The sequence below is a fragment of the Cupressus sempervirens genome, chromosome 11 (assembly GCF_028749045.1).
Source record: "Cupressus sempervirens isolate cs-2001-9-10 chromosome 11, ASM2874904v1, whole genome shotgun sequence".
NCBI lineage: Eukaryota > Viridiplantae > Streptophyta > Pinopsida > Cupressales > Cupressaceae > Cupressus > Cupressus sempervirens.
In genome coordinates this window covers 589,201,283-589,223,264 of record NC_143128.1, presented here as the reverse complement: position 1 = coordinate 589,223,264, position 21,982 = coordinate 589,201,283, and the positions used below count along the sequence as shown (strand labels likewise).

At 34.9% G+C, this 21,982-nt stretch overlaps 1 protein-coding gene and 1 pseudogene across 12 annotated transcripts in view; both read left to right on the top strand.

Annotated features, from left to right (window-relative positions):
• The first annotated feature begins 2,718 nt into the window (after positions 1–2,718).
• On the top strand, positions 2,719–3,375 carry LOC149531047 (putative pentatricopeptide repeat-containing protein At3g23330 pseudogene; annotated as a pseudogene).
• A 1,099-nt stretch (positions 3,376–4,474) lies between these two features.
• Positions 4,475–21,982, top strand: part of LOC149531042 (ankyrin repeat domain-containing protein 2A-like) — a 146,354-nt gene continuing 128,846 nt past the window's right edge. For 5 of the 12 annotated variants that reach the window (XR_016358539.1, XM_089809147.1, XM_089809146.1 and 2 more), the window contains exons 1-6: positions 4,477–4,819; positions 18,996–19,168; positions 19,260–19,469; positions 19,600–19,748; positions 20,052–20,229; positions 20,366–20,458. Coding sequence is in view for 7 of the 12 variants with exons in the window: in XM_089809147.1 (XP_089665273.1) it covers positions 4,750–4,819; positions 18,996–19,168; positions 19,260–19,469; positions 19,600–19,748; positions 20,052–20,229; positions 20,366–20,458 (873 nt within the window). In the remaining 5 variants the exon portion in view is untranslated. Of the gene's footprint in view, positions 4,820–18,995; positions 19,169–19,259; positions 19,470–19,599; positions 19,749–20,051; positions 20,230–20,365; positions 20,459–21,982 lie in introns of all 12 variants that reach the window. The other 7 variants (XR_016358542.1, XR_016358541.1, XR_016358543.1 and 4 more) reach the window with 3 other exon arrangements.

Here is a 21,982-nt window from a genome sequence, read left to right as displayed (position 1 = left end):
GGGTTAACTTCAATAAGTTAATATCAGTTTATTAAATTGCTGATCCATGTAATGTAAATAGTAATTGTAATGGACTGTTAGTCAAAAAAAAAAATGATACCATCACCCCCCTAATTTTGTAAGTGTATATATGCAGGGGGGTGTGAAAAGTTCATCTTTTTTGGTTATTTTTGAGAACTCTGAACTAGTAGTGTAAATATTTATTAAACTATCTTAATAGAAAAAAAAAACTATTAAGAACAAGATTTAATATTTAAGTGTAATTCATTTTTTACAATGATGTAGTTGCAGATTAATTAGAATTCACGTAAGGTTCACACATCATAAGATTCAAATAAAGAAGCATCAATTTGTCTAATCAACACATTAATTCACATAAGATTCACACATTATAATACCTATGAAATAAGTGGAATATTAATTTTATAGTTTTACAATATTATATTTTTCAACGAAAATTGAAATAACTATTTAATAATAATTTTGATAAGAAATAACTACAATATATTTATCAATTCAAACTTTTAACAAATATATAGTATTAAAATATTTAATTAAGAAAATTTTAATTACTAATTAATGAAAATTGAAGGAAATAACATCCTATCTATAAATTGTAATAAATAATTACACTAAATAATATATAATTTTTTTTCAATGTATTTCTTTATAATTCAAAAAATAATTACAATAATTCTAGAAAAGTAAGAAACATCAAATTATTTACTTTACTATTATAATACATAGTTTTCCATCTAAAATCTATATACAATCTAAAGTGTTGTAATAGAAATTTAATACAATTTTAATAAATAGATAAAAAAAATGCAAATTAGGAATAAGAGAATAAAAAATCACATCTCGCAATCTGGAAAATTCTCATATAAGACTCTAATTCATTCATCTAATTAAAAGTTATAAAATTAATACCAATAAAAATTGACATGTATTTCTTCACAAACAATATTATTATAGAAACATATGAAATGAAATAAATTTTAATTAGGTAATAGAGGTCATTTAATAACTAGTTAACTTCATCAACCTACTTAATTAGTATTACGAACAAACTTGAAAATGAATAATCTAATCTTTCTAATTCAAAGAGGCCAAACTAAATAAAATATATTTTTAATTAATAAATATCAACAATAAAATATCCAAACCAAAATTTCATAAATACAATGAGAACAATCAATATAATTGTGTGAGAGGTTTTTTAAACATGATTATTATCATTCAATGATTCTACATATGATTGTTTGTGATTTTTTTTCGGGGTGATTTTCTTAATATAATTGTTATGATTGTTTTAATTTTTTTTCTTTTTGTGATTTTCTTAATATAATTGTTATGATTACTGATTGAGCTCTCTGAACAACCCTTTTGCCCGGTTATAGAATTGTTCCAATGCTATAAGCCACAGTTAATATTTTGAAACTTGCCTGATTTTAATCATTGAAATGGTATTTTTATCTCTGAGTTTTTGTATGTTTCTAAACCTTCATGTCTTTGGCTCGTTCCCAGCTCTGCACAACACTTGGAATTTTTAAAATCCGGCTTCTAAGCTCCAAATTATCGCAGGTTAATGTTGAGACCCAAAACATGTGTTTTCAAATCTATCATTAACCATTAACCTCTCAAAAGTTAATGATAACTTTCAAATCACGCATTTTGGAGTAAGTTAATTAACCTCTCCAAAAATGCATTTTTCTTAACCTCTTAAATAGGTTAATGATAACTTTCAAAACACGCATTTTGGAGTAGGTTAATTAACCTCTCCAAAAACACGTATTTCTTAACCTCTATGAGGCAGTTTTTAACCTGTGTCACACGTAAGTTTTAAAACAAAGTGGCAGTTGTGATTCGATGGCATTATCAAAGAGGAAGAAAAACACTTGAGAAAGCAAGAGATATGAACTATAACGGCAAGGATTCAATCAAAGAAATGCTATCGAGCATGATTAAAATTGTAACAAAAGAAGAGAATATTATACACTTCATGGGTTCTGCTACAACTCGGAGGTTTAGATTTTACAAAGGTGATGAATATTGTCTTCTAGATTTTATAAAGGTGGAAGATATTGGAGAGCCATTCTGGAGTTTTACGTGCGACAGTTTTGCAGGCTACGTAGTAGAAGTACTGATAGTTTTGTCAATGCCATAGATGAGAAAGGGAAGACTATTCTTCACATAGCTTCAGAGAAAGGAGATGTAGATGCATGCAAGTTGCTTCTTCACTACGGTGCTTCAGTGACTGCTCAGGACGAAAATGGCATGACAACTCTTCACTATGCATTTGAAGGAGAGATTTATAAAGTTGTAGTGGGGACAAAGATTTCATAATGTCTGGTAAAATGATAGATGCTGCACAAGATGTGTTTAATAAAATCCCTCAAAGAAATGGTATTATTTGGACTATAATGACTTTTGCTTATGCTCGGAAAGGGTGTGGGGAAGAAGCCCTGTCCTTTTTTTTTACAATATGTAGCGATCTAGAATCAAGCCAAGTCATTTTACCTATGTTGTTGTTATCCTAGCCTGTGTGGACTTGAGAGCTTTGGAACATGGCAAAGAGATTCATCAGGAGATAATTATAAGAGGATTTCTACCTAATGTCTTCGTAAGGAGTTCCCTTGTCGACATGTATGTAAAAGGTGGCAATGTGGAGGATGCACAAAAGCTATTCGACGAAATGCCTGCACGAAATGTGGTCCCATGGAACATGATGATTGCCGAACATCTATGGTTGTAGGTTTTGCAAAGAATGGTAATGTCGAAGATGCTTATAAATTCTTTCAAAGAATGCCCAAGCGTACACTTGTTGCATGGAACACAGTGCTTGCAGGATATGCACAGAACCAATGTTTTGATGAGAGCCTAGAGCTATTTGGCCAAATGCTTTCATTTGGTTTGAAGCTAGATAGTGATACATCAACCATTGTTCTCTCGACTTGTTCCAACTTAGCAAATTTAGAGCATGGAAAACAGGTCCACGAAGATGTTATCAGATCTGGATTACATTTAGATATCTTTGTGGGAAGCACCTTTGTTGACATGTATGCAAAATGTGGAAATATAATGGATGCAAACAAGGCATTTGATAAAATGCCTAGGAGAACTAATGTGTCATGGAATGCATTCATTGTAGGGAACGCTGTTCATGGGTTTGGGAAGGAAGCCTTAGATCTCTTTGAAAAGATGAAATCTTTAAACACGAAACCAAATCATAGCACATTCATTGGAGTTGTTTTAGCTTGCTGCCTTGCAGGGTTCGTGGATGGGGGCTGGAAGTACTTCAATTCTATGAATGAATACTATAATGTGACTCCTGCAATGATACACTACTGTTGCATGGTTGATCTTCTTGGTTGAGCTGCATGCTTGAACGAAGCAATTGATTTTATACAGAGATTGCTCGTCAAACCAGATGCTGTTGTTTGGGGATCTCTGCTTGGTGCATGTAGAATCCATTCTAATTTGGAGCTAGGTGAATATGTGGCAAAATACCTTTTTGAGTTGGATTGTAAAAACACATGCTCTGACTCTTCTTCATCAGTCAAGATTAAAAGGAGGAGATCCGATGGCTATCAAGATAAATTACTCAACATTCTTTTCATTAAGGTTAATTTTGTGGAGGTTAATTAACCTCATCCAAATCACATATTTGGGGGGTAGTATTTAACCACGAAGAGGTAGTTATTAACCTCTGCGTCTATATAAGGACACCTTTTAGCTTTGTAAAGGGACTTTTTGGTTTGAAAAATAAGGGAACACTATGCTGAAATTTTGATTGAGAGATAAATTTTGGAAAGTATGTACACTTTTTATCTCTGAAATTGAAAAATCTCTTTTGTCTTCTTGGTGCAAGGAAATGAAATGAGATGTGCTTTGAGTTTCTTATTTTGAAATCAAAATTGTTATATGTAGTAGTAGACATTCTCATGGTGCTATGCGAGTGTTTACGAATGATAATGAATGTACTTGATAATACTGGTTGCCTTCAAGTGTAGTTCTTGATTGCCTTTGTTATCAAGCTTGTTTACCGAAGAAGGTTGTGAGGGTGTGTGGTGCATTCATCCTGAACGACTTTCTCCTAATCTTTAAAGTTTTAAATTCTTATTCAAAAATCTTTTTCAAAAATCATATCATACGAGGGAGCTGCCTCTCTAAACGCAGAGGAAGACCGCATACCAAGGGCCTATCCAACTGTTGTGAACGGTTTGCCACACACTCTGTTGGGCAAATTCTACTGTGACAAATTTGTTTACCAACAAACTCATATGCCCAATAAACATGTTAATGCGAAACACTTTTTGGCCTTAAAATTTTTATAATATATTTCCTTTCATTTGCTAATAACTAGGTGAGAGACGCATGCTTTTTATAATTAATTCTTCGGAATAGGTAATCAATACAAACCCAAAAACCCATCGCGTGAAATAAATTTATGGGTTATTAAATATAATGTTGCAAATTTAGAATATCTCCAATCGAGAAAAACAAATAATGCACTTTACATCTTCCACGAGCAGCGACCACCTCCTTTGATGACATCTCCTTTTTAAAAGTTACGGTCAACCCAAACTCCCTACACACGAGGAAAGCTGTCTGTTTTTTTAAAATCTTTTGCCCAATGACAGCACCTCGTTCTTCGTTACAAATAATTTTGGAACGTTTACAATTGGCACTCAAACTAGCTTCCAACACACACAAATAGGTAAACCGTTGTATGCATAGGCCCGGGCCATGACGAATATCAAGAACAAGGAAGTTGAAATGCCCGATGCAACTGAATCTGCATCTCCTTTACACAGAGGTATGAACATACGTTTGTATGATATTCTCCCGTAAATCGTATGTTGTCGTTTTTGCGGATTGTAAAGTAGGTCAACCAACTTTCTGTAATTTACCTGACCGATCTTATTGCGCTTGATTAGATCTTCATAATTTTGGTAATTTTTGTGGGCATGTTTGGTGTGGGAATAAACTATGAGAATATTTTTTTAGAACATATGAGAAGCTTTGAGACGTGTATTTAGTTCAGCTGATTGTGGATCTGTATGGATTATTTCTTTTTTCTTTTTATTGCCCTTAGAAGGTTTTGCAAATGGGGTTGCAAGCTTTGGGTTTAACCATGAAGGAAACTCTGTAGTTAAGCGTGCTCAGGCTGGAGTAGTACTGGGATGGGTGACCTCCTGGGAAGTCCCGGTGCTTCACCTCTGGGAGCATCACCTAGATCCAATGAGTGCTAAGTGTTTCATTTATTCTCATGAGAGATGGATTCATGTTGAATCACTACTCATGAAACATGAGTCAATGAGTTTGACTCAAAATTACACAGTTAAATCCTGATAGCAATATCACAGGTTTTATCATATGAAAAATTATCTGTACTCCCCTTCTTTTACCGTAAGGTTCAGGTTAATATTGATAGCCATCAATAAGTTGGATTTGATTGGTCACTCTCTCTTAGTTTGGGCTAGGTGTCCATATTCTTTTCACTAAACTGTTTTTGTTATATGTGCACTTGATCGGTACACAATGCAATAAATTACTAACACACTAATATGTCATGAAAGCATGAAATCAAAACAAAAGAAATACACTCAAGGAACAAGATGATATTGGAAAGAGGAGATATGTGAAACTAAAACATTCTGGCTTTTTACTCATGGAATTTTAACCATATATAGCTGGACACTTAAGTTAAAACAATACAAATTGAAACAATTTGCCTAGGAATCTGAAAAACTATGTGCCAAACGCTACCCAAGAAATCTGAGAGAATAATCTTTTGCTGCATGAAAGCACAAAATTTCGGGTTGTCTAGAAGTTCGTTTAGGATATTAAGCTTGCAGACTTTTAGCCTTTCGAACGTGTTTCCGCCGGAGCTTAAAGCCTACAATGGGACACCATTTATATATATTGTACACATCATAAACTTTCTGATAACATAATTGTTTTAAATTCTGATCAACAGTGGAGGAACTGCACCACCAGCAAGGTGATCTATGAGTTTTTTGATATTTCATCAGAAACTGTCCCAAGTTGCTGGCTGAATAAATGGATACTTATTCTGATCAACTATTCTTTCTTTTACAATAAAGATTATAAGAATTACATCAAACGAATAACAGAGGTACAATGGAAATTCTATCATGTAAAGATTAGACAGGCTAACATCTGAACAATTGCCCTAAAAGACAGAGTCAAGATGTTTTCATTAGCAAGAGACTTTGGCTTTAATATTTGTAGTCAAGTATTGCTAAAAAAATTGCAAACGTGTTAAAAATTAGAAAAAAGGTGGAACTCTTTTTATTGAGCTTTGTTTTGTATATTGAATTGAACCAACAACTAGCGGACAGCCTTATTGTACGGCATCCAAACATCCCTTTTCAAACACTTCTATTTATCTTTCCACTGCCTTTTACCTTCGGGTTATATAATTTTGGATGTTCTGAGCTTGGTGGAGGTTTATGAGTTTAAATTAGGTCAAAGTAGTTATAATCTTTATAACACTTTTTAGGTATGCCTTGCCGGTAAACCTCTTCTGTTTGGGTACACTGCTTAAATTTAGCAACTGTTAGGTGAAACCATCATGAAGTTCAATAAGATGATTTTTTATAGGAAGAACAAATGATGAATAGAACACCAGCAATCTGAAATTGGAAAATGACATTTCTTCTGTTTGCCATCTATATTCTTAAATATCAATTGCTAAGTTTTTCCTTCTCTTGACCCAAGCACTTGAATTACATTTTCACTATACTGAAACTTTTCCATTACTATGTAAGTATTGTACTAAAATGGGGTAGATGTATAGAAGACAAACTACAAAAACAGTAAGGAAAACCTCATTTTTGTACCGTGTGCAAAGTTTATAAACATGGTTTAATTGACTGGGTCTCATACATCTTTTCAGTGGCTACAGACTTTGAAGAAACACCCTACTTCTATATCAGCACATGCTTCCATACTGTCCTCCCTCCCTTTCAGCACTCCTTGGATGCCCCTGATCATCTCCTCCCTTCTTCGCAGGAGTTGAACAGAGACATTAGGATGGATATCTACTGACAATACATTCTTACTACATGGGTCAAGCCCCTAGGGGGCTCCGCCCGAGGATGACCTTCTATGCTGAGCAATTTATTGTTATTTAGGATGGATCATTGTTTGTCCTTTGTATCTTTCTTGGTGTTGGACACATGCCCTTTGCATCACTGTAGGCTCCTTTAGAGTGGGTTCCCATCATCTTGTATCCAGACTGATCGCCATATTGACAGGGAGGACTGGGTCTGCCAGCTTTGCGACATGGGGGAGGTGGAGACAGAGACACATTTTATCTTCCATTGTCCCATTCATTATGTGGTCAGGGGGAGGTTTTACTGTCTTTCCAGAGGATGTCAGTCTCTTTCTTCCTTCTTTGAGTATACCGATTAGCAATGCCTTGCACTTTATTACAAGAGACCATGAGACTTTGGAACCACTCTCTACAGATCCAGTCTCCTCCAAGATAGATCATTGATCAACTCATCACCTCCTTTTCTGTGACCTCTCCAGCCCAAGGTACCAAGTGGGTGCATGTTACCCCCTCCTCTGGTCACACTAGGTCCATGAGACCTCATAGGAGTCGCACACAACAAAAAATCAACACTTTTACTTCGAATGGTTCTCAGAGACGACACATGACCTCCTCTTTTCCTAGTTGCTATCCTTTGGTCCTGGATTTCTTTTCCACAGTGGGGAGCAGCTAGTCGGGGGCTAGCTGCTGCTCCCACCCTTTCATGCCCTTTGTTTTTTTAGCTTTTCCCTGGTCACCGTTTGGTGGTCCTGCTGTTTTCTGGTTTATTTTCTTTGTACTTGGCAGTCCCTTAGATCCTCTTTGTGGTCTTTAGTTAGACATTAATAAATTTATTAAGTATCTTATCTTATCAGCTCCATACCCTACATTATTTGTAACACACCAAAGAAACAGGCATGTAACCTTTGTTTTTGAAACTTTGATTTCATACTTCCTTTTGTTACCTTGAAATTTACAAACCTGTAAGCGTTCTTCCAAAACAAGCGTGTTATACCTTGAAAATGCTTGTTGAAGATGAGAAGAATTTCAGCTTAACCTTTGTTTGATTAAACTCATCTCATCAGGTAAGCCATATTTTATGTGAACCAAATTTTCAGCTTAATCTTTGTTTGATGGAACTCATCAAGTAATAGTGTGCTTAAGCATGCCCTCGATAATTTTTTCCACATCATTATTCGAGATTTGTAGTGTAAAAATGCTGAAATGTCAATTGTTTCCACTATCATATAGCTCTGTCAACATTACAAAAATAAATAAATATTGTAATTTGTAACTATCAATTTTGACAACAAATTTCTCTGTCTGTACCTGAATTTTGTGAATAAATGTGCACTTTCTTTCATGTTTCATACCCACATTTGATACCCAAAACCCCTTTCAAATCCCTTCTTTTCTACAGTTCCATGTTGAAATCCTTAGCTATCTCATCTCAGGACTGATCCCTACGAAACCATATCCTATCATGCAACCACAAAAAGTACTTAAAGCTAAATTTAGACTTCCGTTAGCAAAACATTTCTTTCCTTCATGGTATGCAAGATTTCTAAGCTTATCCACAGAGATGCTTTTTTGTTCCTATAATTTTTGTGTTTTATGTTTTTCTTTTTGTCTTGATTTATAATTTTCTTCACCAGCACAAATCTTATGCTAGGAAATAATTGAAGACAACATGATATGCTGCAGCTGCACTCAAAAGTTTCAAGGCATTGGACTAGGAACACAATCGCTTAACATTTTCTAGAGAAGCATTTGGAATATATGGAACCCCTGTGCTGGTAAATCTCAACCTAGAAATGGTTGTGCCTCTGTTCTTCCTTTTCAATAATTCAACTAGCAATGCATGAGGGATAATGACTCCCAAAATGATGGAGTCGGATTGTTTTAGGCTCAGAATATGAATCTTACAACATCCCAGTAAATTCTAATCTTGAATACAGACTACTATTATCTATGCTTTGCACACACTCCGATAAAACTGCTGTAAAATCCTTGGAAGATCAAATATGAACCCAATACATGAATATCTAAATGCTGAACAGCTGAAACAGTTGCAATTTTTCTTTGACATTCAATGGGAAGATAAAGTGAACTGATTAGAAGATGTGTCACTAACATTGGCATGCTCAGGAAACTCAGAGTACAGTTCTATCAGGTTTACCTTACTGGAAAAACTATGGGTTCTGAGAGACAATCTTTGGTCATCATCTTCCATTTTTTTTGTAAACTAATATTGCTGCTCCATTTCACATTTTCAATGTTTATAGGTCTTATTGTTGATGTTTTGCATCTATTAAAATTGAATGATCTATTTCAAGTTGCACCTTCCCAAGTGGGAATTTTTTGGTCCCTGAATTTATTTTGTGAAGAATTGTCGCTTGGATACCACATCCTTGGTAGTTCCCGCTTTAGATGTTCTAGTGTTCCTGCTCTTTCCGTAAAATAATTGATGACCTTTTTCTGAAGAGCTATGTCCTCCTTTGATTGTTCTTGATCTTCTGATACAAATTCTTCAGTGGAAGGTGGTAATTGCCCCTCAATTTCCTTATCTAGCACAGAAAGTTCATAGAGGCACAAGTTCTCTTCTTTGGCAACTAAATATATCTTCATTCAAAAAAGCTATTGAAGTTTGAAAGCAATGTTTCTGATCTGATCTATCATCTCAAAGGGTCCATATCTCAAAAGATTCATCTTTCTTGTTTGGTCTTGGAACCCATCTTTTCTCTGTTAAAGGTATACCTTTCATGTTAATTCTATGGTAGTGCTTATTAACCACAGACAAACCATCAAATCTATTGCCTTCCAAACCATAGATAATAAACTCTTATCATCACCCCAGAGAACACTTCATATTCAGTATATTGCAAAATTCATTTTCTATTGATGCAAGAATGGCCTTGCATATATATGAAACAATGCCTATTAATCGAGCACCTATCAGCCTTGTAGTTTTAGCGAAGTTTGACAGGCCAATTAGCCATTAGGTGTACTAGGTTGGCCCCATATGAGATCCAACCTAGCTACACACTGACATGCCATACCTGTCATACCTTGTCCCCAGTTTGGAAATGATTTTCTTTTCTGTGCTAATCATGGTGCCCTATGTAGTTGATTGATTGGTCTCTTGCACTTTTTTGTTTAATCATCTCAGTTTATTAGCCAACCTTTGTTTTTTGAATGTTTTGTATTTCTAGGTTACCGTATTTGACCAATTCTTTGATAATGAGATATTCATGCAATACAAACAAAATTCCTACATAAAGAATAATATAGTGAAACCCGGGGACTCACACCCCACAAACCTTGAAGTACCCATCCTTGAGATGTCCCCACACCAAGTACTTGGAGTACCCAAGTACCCCCACCTCTACCATTTTGCAACCACACCACTGCCGGGATGGGTATTTGAATTTCTATTTGAATTTTGAATTTTGAATATTATTATTGGGTATGTACTATGTTGATTGTTTAGTGGTTCTGGCTCGTGTTGGTATTTTGCTATGTTCAAGTATTTCAATTCGGTATGTTATATTGAAACATCATTTCATAACTAGTATTTCCAGTATTATATGTACTCTGCACAACACTACTCCCCCACTGTCTGAAATTGAGGCCATCTCGATGTCTTGACATCCCGATGTATCCAAGCACCGGTGTTACACTGGAATAATATATTAGTCAACATTCAAATTATATAGTTAGGGTACCATTTATTAAAAATATGCTGTCCATGGGATTTAGCTTGGTTGAAGCAACGAGTTCTCATTGTGGAGACCTTGGTTTAAATCCCAAGAGTGAGATCTTTATGGAATTCTAAGTTGTAGCTCTTGATCTTCTATTGGTTGTATTTGTCTCATTGTAAAACGTGGATTCTAAGTTGTGACTCTTGGTCTTCCAATTGTTGTTTCTAGTGCGGTTTCTTGCAAGGAGCTCGTATTTGTTTTGAATAAGCGTATAATGGTCTCATATTGTTGCTTGAATGAGCACAAAGTTTGTAAATGATCTATAATATAATTTTTTTTTTGGGACAACTGTATCATTGATTTCACAACCAGGTCTTCCCCATGAAGTTTTTTTTCACTTTTATATAGAACACAATACTACTAAATTCCTCTGTTTCTACACACAAGGCTGGATGAGACATCATAAGTTGCGTAATTGTCATAATATAATGATGTTCAATGCATTTCTGATGTAGTCAGTCAGGGAAAATTTCTATGGTGCAAAGTTATCATCCTAAGGAAAGTATCTTGCAGATGAGTCTAAAAGTTGATATGAAAATAAGATAATCTGAACAAACACACTATAAAATTGGAACTTTCTTTTCAAAAAGATAGTTGGATCTACACTTTTTCTTGCAAAGGCAGAGTGTTCAACTCAATGAACTACCAATATTACTATTAATCATATGGTATATGCACATGTTATCATCAAAATTGGTATGCACACATGTTCTCATCAAAATTATCTCCCATATGAATCCTAACAAGCTGAAGGTTTTATCTTGTCATTCTCACCAAGACATCTCAATCCACCAAAATCATCCCTGGGAGCCTCTTTAACTTTCTAATATCTTTGATAAAAAAGGAATCTGGCTGTTTGATCTGTTTATATTGGGCCTTTTTTCATAGAAACTCATTTTGATCATTAGTCGATGAGCTAAGCTCACAAAACTCTATAAGACATAGAAATTGCTCCCGAGTGGAATAGGAGTGTAATGCCCCCATTTTAGCAGTTGACCAAGTGTGTGTGCGTTAGCCTTGTTCTACATGGTCCCGAGGGCTAACGAAGGGTTTAATGGGATCCTGGAGTGTTTTGGCCTAGTCATTTCCAGTTTGGGCCAAAACGAAGTTGATTTACTTAGTTTCAGGCATACTTACTATTTTTAGTAAGTCGGCAGGACACAATGCAGGTCAATTTTGGTGATTGGATTCGATACTCCTCGGTTAGAGCTTTCCGATGAGCTATCACTCGCATTATTCGAAGTCCGATTGCTAATACATTTTAATGCCTGAAGTTTTATTAAAGTAACGTCTAATTTAATTGTAAAATATTAAAGTGTTACTTTAATATTTATTTTATGGTGATGTGTACCCAAGGGAGACATAAGGGGTATTTTAATATATGTTTTATATATTACACATCTTTTATCCCACATTGCCCATATGAGTTGAGTGGACCCTTGGAAATAGAATAAAAGGAAGCATTTGTGGCTTCATTAGGCAGGTTGAATATGAGAAGAAATTGGTGTGTGAGTTGCAGCTCCGTTCTTGGCATTTGAGGACGTCTATCCTCTCTTGTAACATTCTAGACGTCATTCCCTTGGGGTTTGGCCTTTGGAATTCTTTGTTATTGGCTTCATTATTAGGCAGTTTAGTTGCATTTCCGGCTACAGGCAGATTTGGTATTTTGCTCATATCTTCTTCACTACTTGTCCGATGCTTATGCCGCTTTGAGGGAATGGTATTACGAAGGTAGTGGACTGATTGAAGGACAAAATATTGTAGCAGCAAGTTCGAAAGCATGGGCTGGAGTATTATGTCAATACTTCTGAAGTAATTAGTGAGTTGTTAAATCTGCCATGTATTTGGTTTTATGAATTCTGAAAATAACATTTTATTAGCAACAGTTCATTTCCACTTTGCATATTATTGTAGTTTCTTTCTTGTTTATGTTGTATGATACCAATTCCATGTACAAAACACAACAAACAAATAAACGTTTGATTTCCGGAGTTATAAGGGGTTTAAAACATTAAACGGAGAAATAAGAGGTTGCATGCAAACTGTTTGACAAAATTCCTTTCAGCAAATTGGTTTAGTTTTTTGGGACATCCAGGGGTGCACATTAAAAGGAGAGAAGGTTCCCTCCAAGTACTGCCTAGTTTTTCATTTTTGTCTACCTAGGATCAAGACTTGATGTGCATTTACTTCTTCATCCGATCTTAAAATTCATTTTGGCTTTTGGAAGGTACTCAAATTGCACTGCATATTCAATGGCTGATTGATTGAATTGCAGCTCATATAGTGTAATGTCCCCTTTTTTAAGATAATTGGGAAATATGGGAAAATTACTTGAATTCCTTATAACTACAATTTCTAATTTATCTATGAACTTGTATAATTGACAAGACAAGAACAGATATATATTAAATAACAATAATCAACACTGCTCACCATGTTAGATTTGTACAGTTAAAGATATGCTTGAATGAATTGATAGAATTTGCACTAAATGCACATAACTTCGACTATAATAATGATAAACTCAGAGTCCAGTTGGATCGGGCTTACTGTAGCGGAACAACTATGGGTTCTGAGAGACAATCTTTTCTCATCGTCTTCCATTCTTTTGTAAACTAATATTGCTGCTCCATTGCAGTGTTTTCAATGTTTAGGGTCTTACTGTTGATGTTTTTCCATCTGTTAAAAGTCTAAGTTGCTGGTTCAGATTCTGGTACGGATGCGGGTTTGAGATTTAGGTTTGAAATTCGTCCAATTTTTTTGGGGTTGGGTTTGGATTCGTTTTGGGTTCATCAGTACAAAACATATGGTTTTCTAAACATATGTATGTGTGTGTATATATATCCAATGACAAAAAAGTCCATACATCACCATGCTAAAAGTAAAGCAACATAACAAAATACACGATCATATCTATGTTTCAGTTCAATAGGATATTAATTTCATCATTTAGCCATACATACAACATGATACACTTGCCTGGTCACATGCGTGGAACATATTTCCATATCAAGGGGACAGTTTGAGAATGAAAGGAATTGTCAAAAGATAAGTGCAGTTATCTGAATTTTTATTTTGTATTAGTTAGAGGATTTCTAACCAGGATAGATCAAAAGTTGACTTTCAAATTTTATGCCCGAGATTCAAAGATATCATATAGTTTTTAAAGAAATTCCTCAATAATAGTCAATTTGGATGTCACCTATTGTCAATTTGGATTCTTTCTTTGAGAAATTTTTCATTTTTATTCATGAATGCATATATGACATATAGACCATCTTTTTTGGTCTTTTTAGTGGTCACTTTAGGGTTGAAAGTATCAAATATAAACCAAATCAGGTAAAAAACCACTTAAAAAAAGTCTAAAGAAATGTTTGAGACCAAATTCAGCCCAGTATTGGCTCTTGGGCCACAAATTCTTCAAAATTCACTGCAAATTCTGCCCAGGTTTCTTTGACAGGATTTGCACCAAATTCGTAGCTTTGGAGGTTAGTTTGGAGAGAATTTGACAAGGACTAGACATTGTACAAAATCGAACCAGGCTTTGAGGGTTGTTGGAGAGAATTTGGTAACTTAAAATTGAATAATCTATTTCAAGTTGCACCTTCCCAAGTGGGAATTTTTCAGTCCCTGAAAAATTATGTAGTGAAGAGTTGTTGCTTGGATAACATATGCTTGGTAGTTGCCGCTTTAGATGAGCCTTATAGTATTCCTGCTCTTCTCGTAAAATAATTGATGACCTTTTTCTGAAGAGCCATGTCCTCCTTTGATCGTTCTTGATCTTCTGATACAAATTCTTTAGTGGAAGGTGGTAATTGCCCCTCATTTTCCTTAGCTAGCACAGAAAGTTCATAGAGGCATAAGTTAACTTCTTTGACAACTAAATATATCTTCATTCAAAAAAGAATTGAAGTTTGAAAGCAATGTTTCTGATCTGATCTATGATCTCGAAGAGTCCATATCTCAAAAGATTCATCTTTCTTGTTTGGTCTTGGAACCCATCTTTTCTCTGTTAAAGCCATATCTGTCATATTAATTCTATGGTACTGCTCGTTAACCATAGGTAAACCATCAAATTTGTTGCCTTCCAAACCATAGGTAATAAATTCTTATCATCACCCCAGAGCACACTGCATATTCAATATATTGCAAAATTCATTTTCTATTAATGCAAGAATGGCCTTGCATATACGAATCATTGCCTAATAATAGAGCTCCAGTTAGCCTTGTAGTTTTGGCTAAGGTTGATAGGCGAATTAGTTATTAGGTGTACTAGGTCAGTCCTAGAAGAGATCTAACCTAGCTACACATACACACTCCCTCTTAGCTAGGGAGAATTCCTTCAATACTTGAGTTACATATTGAAAACCATTATGGCTACTCCTATGAAAATGGAAGTGAACATAACCACCGTGGCTACTTCATAGGGTGGATCAATCATGCCTAATTCCATGAATGGAAACACAAGTGCTCATCACAAAAATGCAATGACATTCACCATGGCTACTCCCATATAGTGAATAAACAAAAGTGTTACGTCATGGAATTTCTTCCACGACATCCACCATGCCTACTCGTAGAGGGTGGATTCACCATACCTACTTGCAGAGGGTGGAACAAGGGATTTCAACTTAGACTTAAATCCATCTCCACCATACCTACTTGCAGAGGGTGGATCCACCCTACTTATTTGTAGAGGGTGAACAAGGGTTTTGACCTCAGACTTCTCCCAGAGAAGAATGCATCTCCACCATGCCTACTTGCAAAGGGTGGATCTTCTATATCTATTCACAAACAAGGGCTTTCACCTCAAACTTTTCTTAGAGAAGAATGCATCTCCACCATGCCTATTCACAGAGGGTGGATCCATCATACCTACTTGCAGAGGGTGGAATGAGGGATTTCACCTCAAGTCAATCAAAGAAGAATGCGTTAACAAGGTAATGGTTGAGAGTACCATCGCTTACAATGATTAGTTTCTATCTCTAATCTGTAAATATGCTCTTGCAACAATAATAATGTTGCATCTGATGATGATCTAACAATCAATTCATGCAATAGTTATGGATGCTATCTTTGATATACATGTGCACCCGATATGCTTGATTGGCAGTATAAACAGAGCAGATCCAATACAAAAAAATAATGATAATGTATTCTATTCCTTTTTGAATGAATGAGGAAGAGTGCTTCCCTACATTAATGAGTTCTCACCTTAAGCTCTCAAACTAGGTTAGGATGTGAACGTGTAACGGATTTGCATGTGGGTTCATGTTGGGTGCATAGAGGGTGCATGCCTAGTGCTATGGGTGTGCGAACCTATGTACACCTATAGTGGTGGGCTTGCACCCAGCACAAACCTGGCCTGGGTGCAAATTTGTGAGAACCCACAACCCAAAAATTTAAAAGTGGGCCCAAACTTGAGTTAACAACATTTTTAAAAAATTCAAAATTTTCCCTAAACCTAAAAAATCCTTAATATGCAGCCGCTGAAAATTTCATAGATGATGATTTTTTTGATAATCCCTATGATGATTGATGAACATTGAACATTGAATCAAGTTTCATGCTTAGTTGCCGATTCGTGAAACGAATCCGATTCGGGCACGCGAATCAGATCCATGGATTCGGGATTTTTTTTTTTTCCAATAATGATTCATAGAGGATTTGTATATATATATAACTAAGAGAAATTATTTCATAGTATGAATCTATGATTCTAGTATGCATCTATGAATCTAGTATACTTGATAATTGATCTATTTTCATGATTATAAAGAAAATCAGAACATTCACATTCATGATTTTATGTTTTCGTAATTTATCAATAATTATTACATGCATTCATTCTTTGTATTTAGTAATTAAGATCAAAGCTTTATTTTACGAATATTATCATCCTTTTTATTTATTTTCAATTTTACACAAGCAAAGGTGATGGGTACACATTTGAAGAAGTTGAAAAATGTCATTTTTTTCTTTTCTAATTACATTTTGCCTATATCCTAGGAAACAAGAATGAGAATGTGAAATTGCAAACATTTATGGATAGAAAATCTATGGAACTTAACATCACTCTCAGCATAAAAGATTTTTCTTTGGGTGCTGAAATTTTTTATTTTGAATATATTTTTGTTTGCCTTGCTAATATCTAGGGTGAGACCCTAAGATAATGGCTACACCTTAAGAATATTAGGGTAGAAGTGGGGAACTGTGTCATCCATCTAGTGGTACACCTTACTCTAAACAGTTTGCAACACTCATCTCATGTTATGTATGTAATCAAACAACTTCATTGGCCTATGGCTACCAGCTTTTGGGTGGATAGGAGACCTCTCCCAAATCCTATCCATAGTCACATGAGGCAAAAGAGATTGAGTCAGACATACCTAAGATATGACCCATATGAAAATTCTTAAAAGCAGGTTCATCCTTGGAACCTGCCAAATCCTGCAACATAGATTTTGTGTTCATCTTTTGAAATTTTCAGATATAAAATTAATAGAGGAAGTTTTCTCATACAGTTTTCTCAATTTTCAGACATAGGGTTTCAACTTTCAACCCAAGTTTTGCACCAACAACGAACTGCAACTGGGTTCACAATAGGATTACTGAGATCCATCTTGTAACCAGAACTACACCGCAGAAAGATACAAGGAAATACAATGATATAATCAGCATTGTTCCACCTTTAACCCTCAGGTTGGTTTCCTTTGGGTTCTGTTCCTGACCTTGTATTGCCATGGATTCGTGCTGGATCCTCAGGATTCGTGCTTTGATCCTTGAGGATACGAGCAAGATCCTTGATTTTACCTGTGGATCCATCAGGATCCTTGGGCCACGGATCTTGACGGATCCACAGGCAGGATCACGGACCCTGCCCGGATCCTCACGGATCCATGTGCGAATCCGGATCCGGATCTGACCCGAATCCAAATCCAGGGTTTGATTCACGAATCCGGTAACTAAGGTTTCATGAACTACATTTGCATTTTGTTATTATTTGATTCAATGTATTGGTTTTTATTAGACTCATGAAAATAGATCAATGATCAAGTATTAAAAAATTTAAGGTATATTTTGGCATTTGGCATTGATTAATGGTCAAACATCATACTATGAAATGATTTAGTTTTACAATTTTTTATATTTCTCTTATTTTTTTGTATATATAATGCGCGTGCACACGCACACGTACCCATACTTATGCAAACCCTTAAAAAGACTATTATGTACCCATGTACCACGTTCTCGTTCTTGTCCCCGAACTGGAACTGATAACTTAGGTGCCTGCTTATATCTTGTTGCTGGGTTGAAAAGTCATTCTATTATGGCATTACTCATGTCCCTTCATTAGCAGCTCCATTCCTAATACTTCCTAATCGTTAGTTATGTTATCTTTAGTGATTGGTCTCTTTCATATAGAGTTATCATGGCCTCTCATTACGGACATTGCTAGTGATAGTGTTTCTCCATAACTTAGTTCTAATTGCTGTCCATTGATGCTTGTTTATCAATTATCATTGGTTTGACTATCATTGATTAGTTGGTGCTTTCTTTTATCGACATCTTGCAATTGTTGAAGTTTATCATGGTTGCTAATTATTGCAAACGCTGATATATTGAAGGATTATATATTGTCAATGATCTGAATATATCCTTAATCACTGTCATGGAAGACTCAATATTGCTCATTGCCTTCTCATTCTTCTTATTTGCTAGTCTCTACCTTGTCACCTTAGTTGATTCCTCATGGATGCCATCACTGATATGTTAAGGAAATTATTTTCTTTGGATAGAGCATCGATCATATTGAATGAAAGAATCATATATTTAACCACTGTAAGACTTCAGCCTCTTCCACATAAATATTTTAATCAATGATTCTCTCCAATTCACTCATCTCTTTCTTGCATTGGTCTTAGAAACATTGAGATTATGTAGATGTGATTTTGTTCTTATAAGTAAGTTTCAATATTTGAACAAGAACTTATTAAATCTTTTATCAACTCTTAGCTTCCAACTTGGAGACATTGCATATAGAAATTCTTTAAACTAACTTATTGCACTTTGCTTGTGTACTGTAGCCATGATTTAGATTGTCATAGTCTTCTACTTATGGCTTTTTGTACTTGTACTTATTTTTTTGGATATCTAACTCACTGTGACAGATAGGCCAAAAGATGCATCAAACACGTTAAACCAGACTTCAGTTGGTTCATTTGCTTCCAGTAGTAGTTCTGCTTTTATGTCTTCAGAGAGAATGAGACATGAAGGCCAAGGAGATAGTGGATTAGCATTGGCCAATACCTTTGAGTTCTCAGTGATGTCAGACATTTTAAATGTATTTATTGTACTTCTTGGTTTTGTTCTTGGGAATCTCATTGCAGTGAATTTGAAAACTGATTGTAATGGTTGACATTTATTTTTTCTAGGATCCAAGCATAACGAATCTAGCAGTTGAGATTTCAAAGGATCCGGCCTTTCATGACATGGCCCAGCAGTTCCAGGAGAGTGTGAAGGTTGATGGGCAGCGTACTGTGCACCAACTGGATCCTGAGAAATATGTGAAGAGCATGAAACAAGTTATGCGAAATCCACAGTTTGTGACAATGGCGGAGCTCCTTCGGGATGCCATGATGCAGGTATTATTTTATACTTTCAGTAGCCTATATAGAATGATTATTTTTTTAACTACTCTTGGTAAATGACCTATATTGTAATGTAGCTATACAAAACAATTGTCGACCAAGATGGTCCTTTTCTTTTTTATAGGATGCAACAATGACAAACATGATCAAGAGCTTCTCAAGTTCTGCACAGAAAGAACAATTTGATGCAAAGTTAGCCCAAGTTGAGAATGATCCCATGTTGAAGCCTATTTTTGATGACATCATACAAAGTGGGCCATCTGCTCTCATGAAGTAAAAACCAGTCCTGAAGACCTCATCTTGTGATCATTTTTGTATGCAATGTTTATTTGTAATCATATCAGATGCTGGTATTGTTTAACAAATAATGTTTCCATTGCTATGCCCATTTTTTCTACATTTGTGACACACAATAATGCTGAATCTTATTCAGTAAGCTTCTTTGAGTGGAACAGGGAATAAAATGGCATCAATATTGGAGAGCAGTAGAATGTGCAATTGATAAAATGTAGATAAGAAGGATGTGTAGATTTCTATACTGATCCATCTTATGTATTGTTAATTATTCTTTTGTAGACATTTAAATGATCCAGTGGTGCTGAGTAAGCTTAGATATGCTTTCCACTTAGGCACACCATCATCCACTTCAGTATCCAACCAGTCTGAAGATACACAATCAGAGGAATCTGATGCAGATATTGAGTCTGAACCACTCCTGAACATGTACCATGCTGCTAGTATTGGTGATCTCAAGGTTTTACATCGTCTTTTATAATGCTACTATGAAATACAGATCAAGATGTTTGTAAGAATGTCTAAACTACTTCACTTGATGTGAGCAATTCTTATTAGGTTGTCTCCCTAGAATGAAGATATAAACTTGTTTGCAGGGTCTTGAAAGGTTGCTAATGATGGGTGCAGACAAAGATCAGAAAGATTCTCAAGGACGGACACCATTGCATTTTGCCTGTGGGTATGGAAATGTAAGGATCTGTCTTGTCTTTGTATTTTCTGCCTATCAGTTTTTCTTTTTTAAAATAAGGGTAAACACTATAGCAGTGAGGTCCCTGGGAGATCTCATCCCCATTAAAACATTCAACAATAGAACCGCAGTGGTGGTTTGAACCTTGATAGTAAGGGCAACAAAAGCACAACTTAGCCATTACAACATGCCAATGCCAGCTTGCCTATCAATTTTTTTTGTTGTATGTGCAAAAGTTACATTTCACTTAAATTTAAGAACATCCATTTTTGAATGTGATTTTGGAGTTTGGACATATTTTTCCATGATACATGTCGATATTAATTTCTAGCTTAGTCACAGAGTTCGGCGAATTTCAACCATCAGGTTCGAAATTCCACGAACTTCAGAACAGCACAAAAAATTCATTGAAGTTCGCCTAATATTTGTACAGATATATCAAGCAGTCTTTAATAAAACGTCTTCAAGGGTTTTCCGCTTTTTTTAACCTACAAACAGAGGCGTTAATCTGTGTTTTTTCCCTGTCTGTGTTTGTGTTGTCTCTTAGAGCGCCATTACACAAAGGTTTATGTCTGTGCTTTTATCGTCTCTGTGAGCACCATTATGAAAAGGTTTCGCGTTACGCTATGGCATGGACGAAAAGCAGAAGACATTATTCATCGAATGGCATATACTCCTCTGAATCAGCTTCAAACACGATCAAATAAAGTCCAGATTTCAATAGAATACATGAATGATCTTACTCCAAATTATTTATCCGTAATTAATTTTTATATATTAAAATTATATTGTTTTGTATGTTAATATTATTTTTATTATTTGTATAATAATAATTGTAATGCCAGTCGGGTACATCTTTAATTTTTAATGTTATGAAGTTTATATATCTGAAGCGCACTTCAAATTAAAATATAATCAAAAGTGGTAAATGTTATTTATTTATACTATAGTTTTATATGCTTAGATAATATTAATTTATATGTTAATATTATTAGTTTTATATATACTGTGATATTTTTATTGTATTTTTTTATCTTATCAACATCATCATTATTATTATTTATATAGTGTTTTTAATATTTAGATAATATTACTATTTTATGTGATAAATAGTAGTAGATATAATTTTTCTTTTTAAATTACAATATTGTTCTGTATAATATTTATCTAAATTTAAATTTATTATTTATAATTTTTAAAAATTAATTTATATAGGTGAATTTAATGTCGATTTTTTTCCGACATTTTTGAGGTCTCGAATTTTATCCGAATTTCATAGTCGCCGAACTCGAATTCGAACTCGAACCTTGTGACTTAGATTTCTAGAGCACATGCTAAGAAATATAATTCATAGTATGCAATGATAGTTTCAACGTAGAGTGGTAAGAAACAGCTAATAAATTATTTAAGATCAATTACCTTGGAAGAATGTAGGATTTTATTATTGATGAAGGATAGGCATATGAAGAAATTCTACTTGTATGTGCATTAGAAATATGCACAAGTTTATATGCATGATCATAGT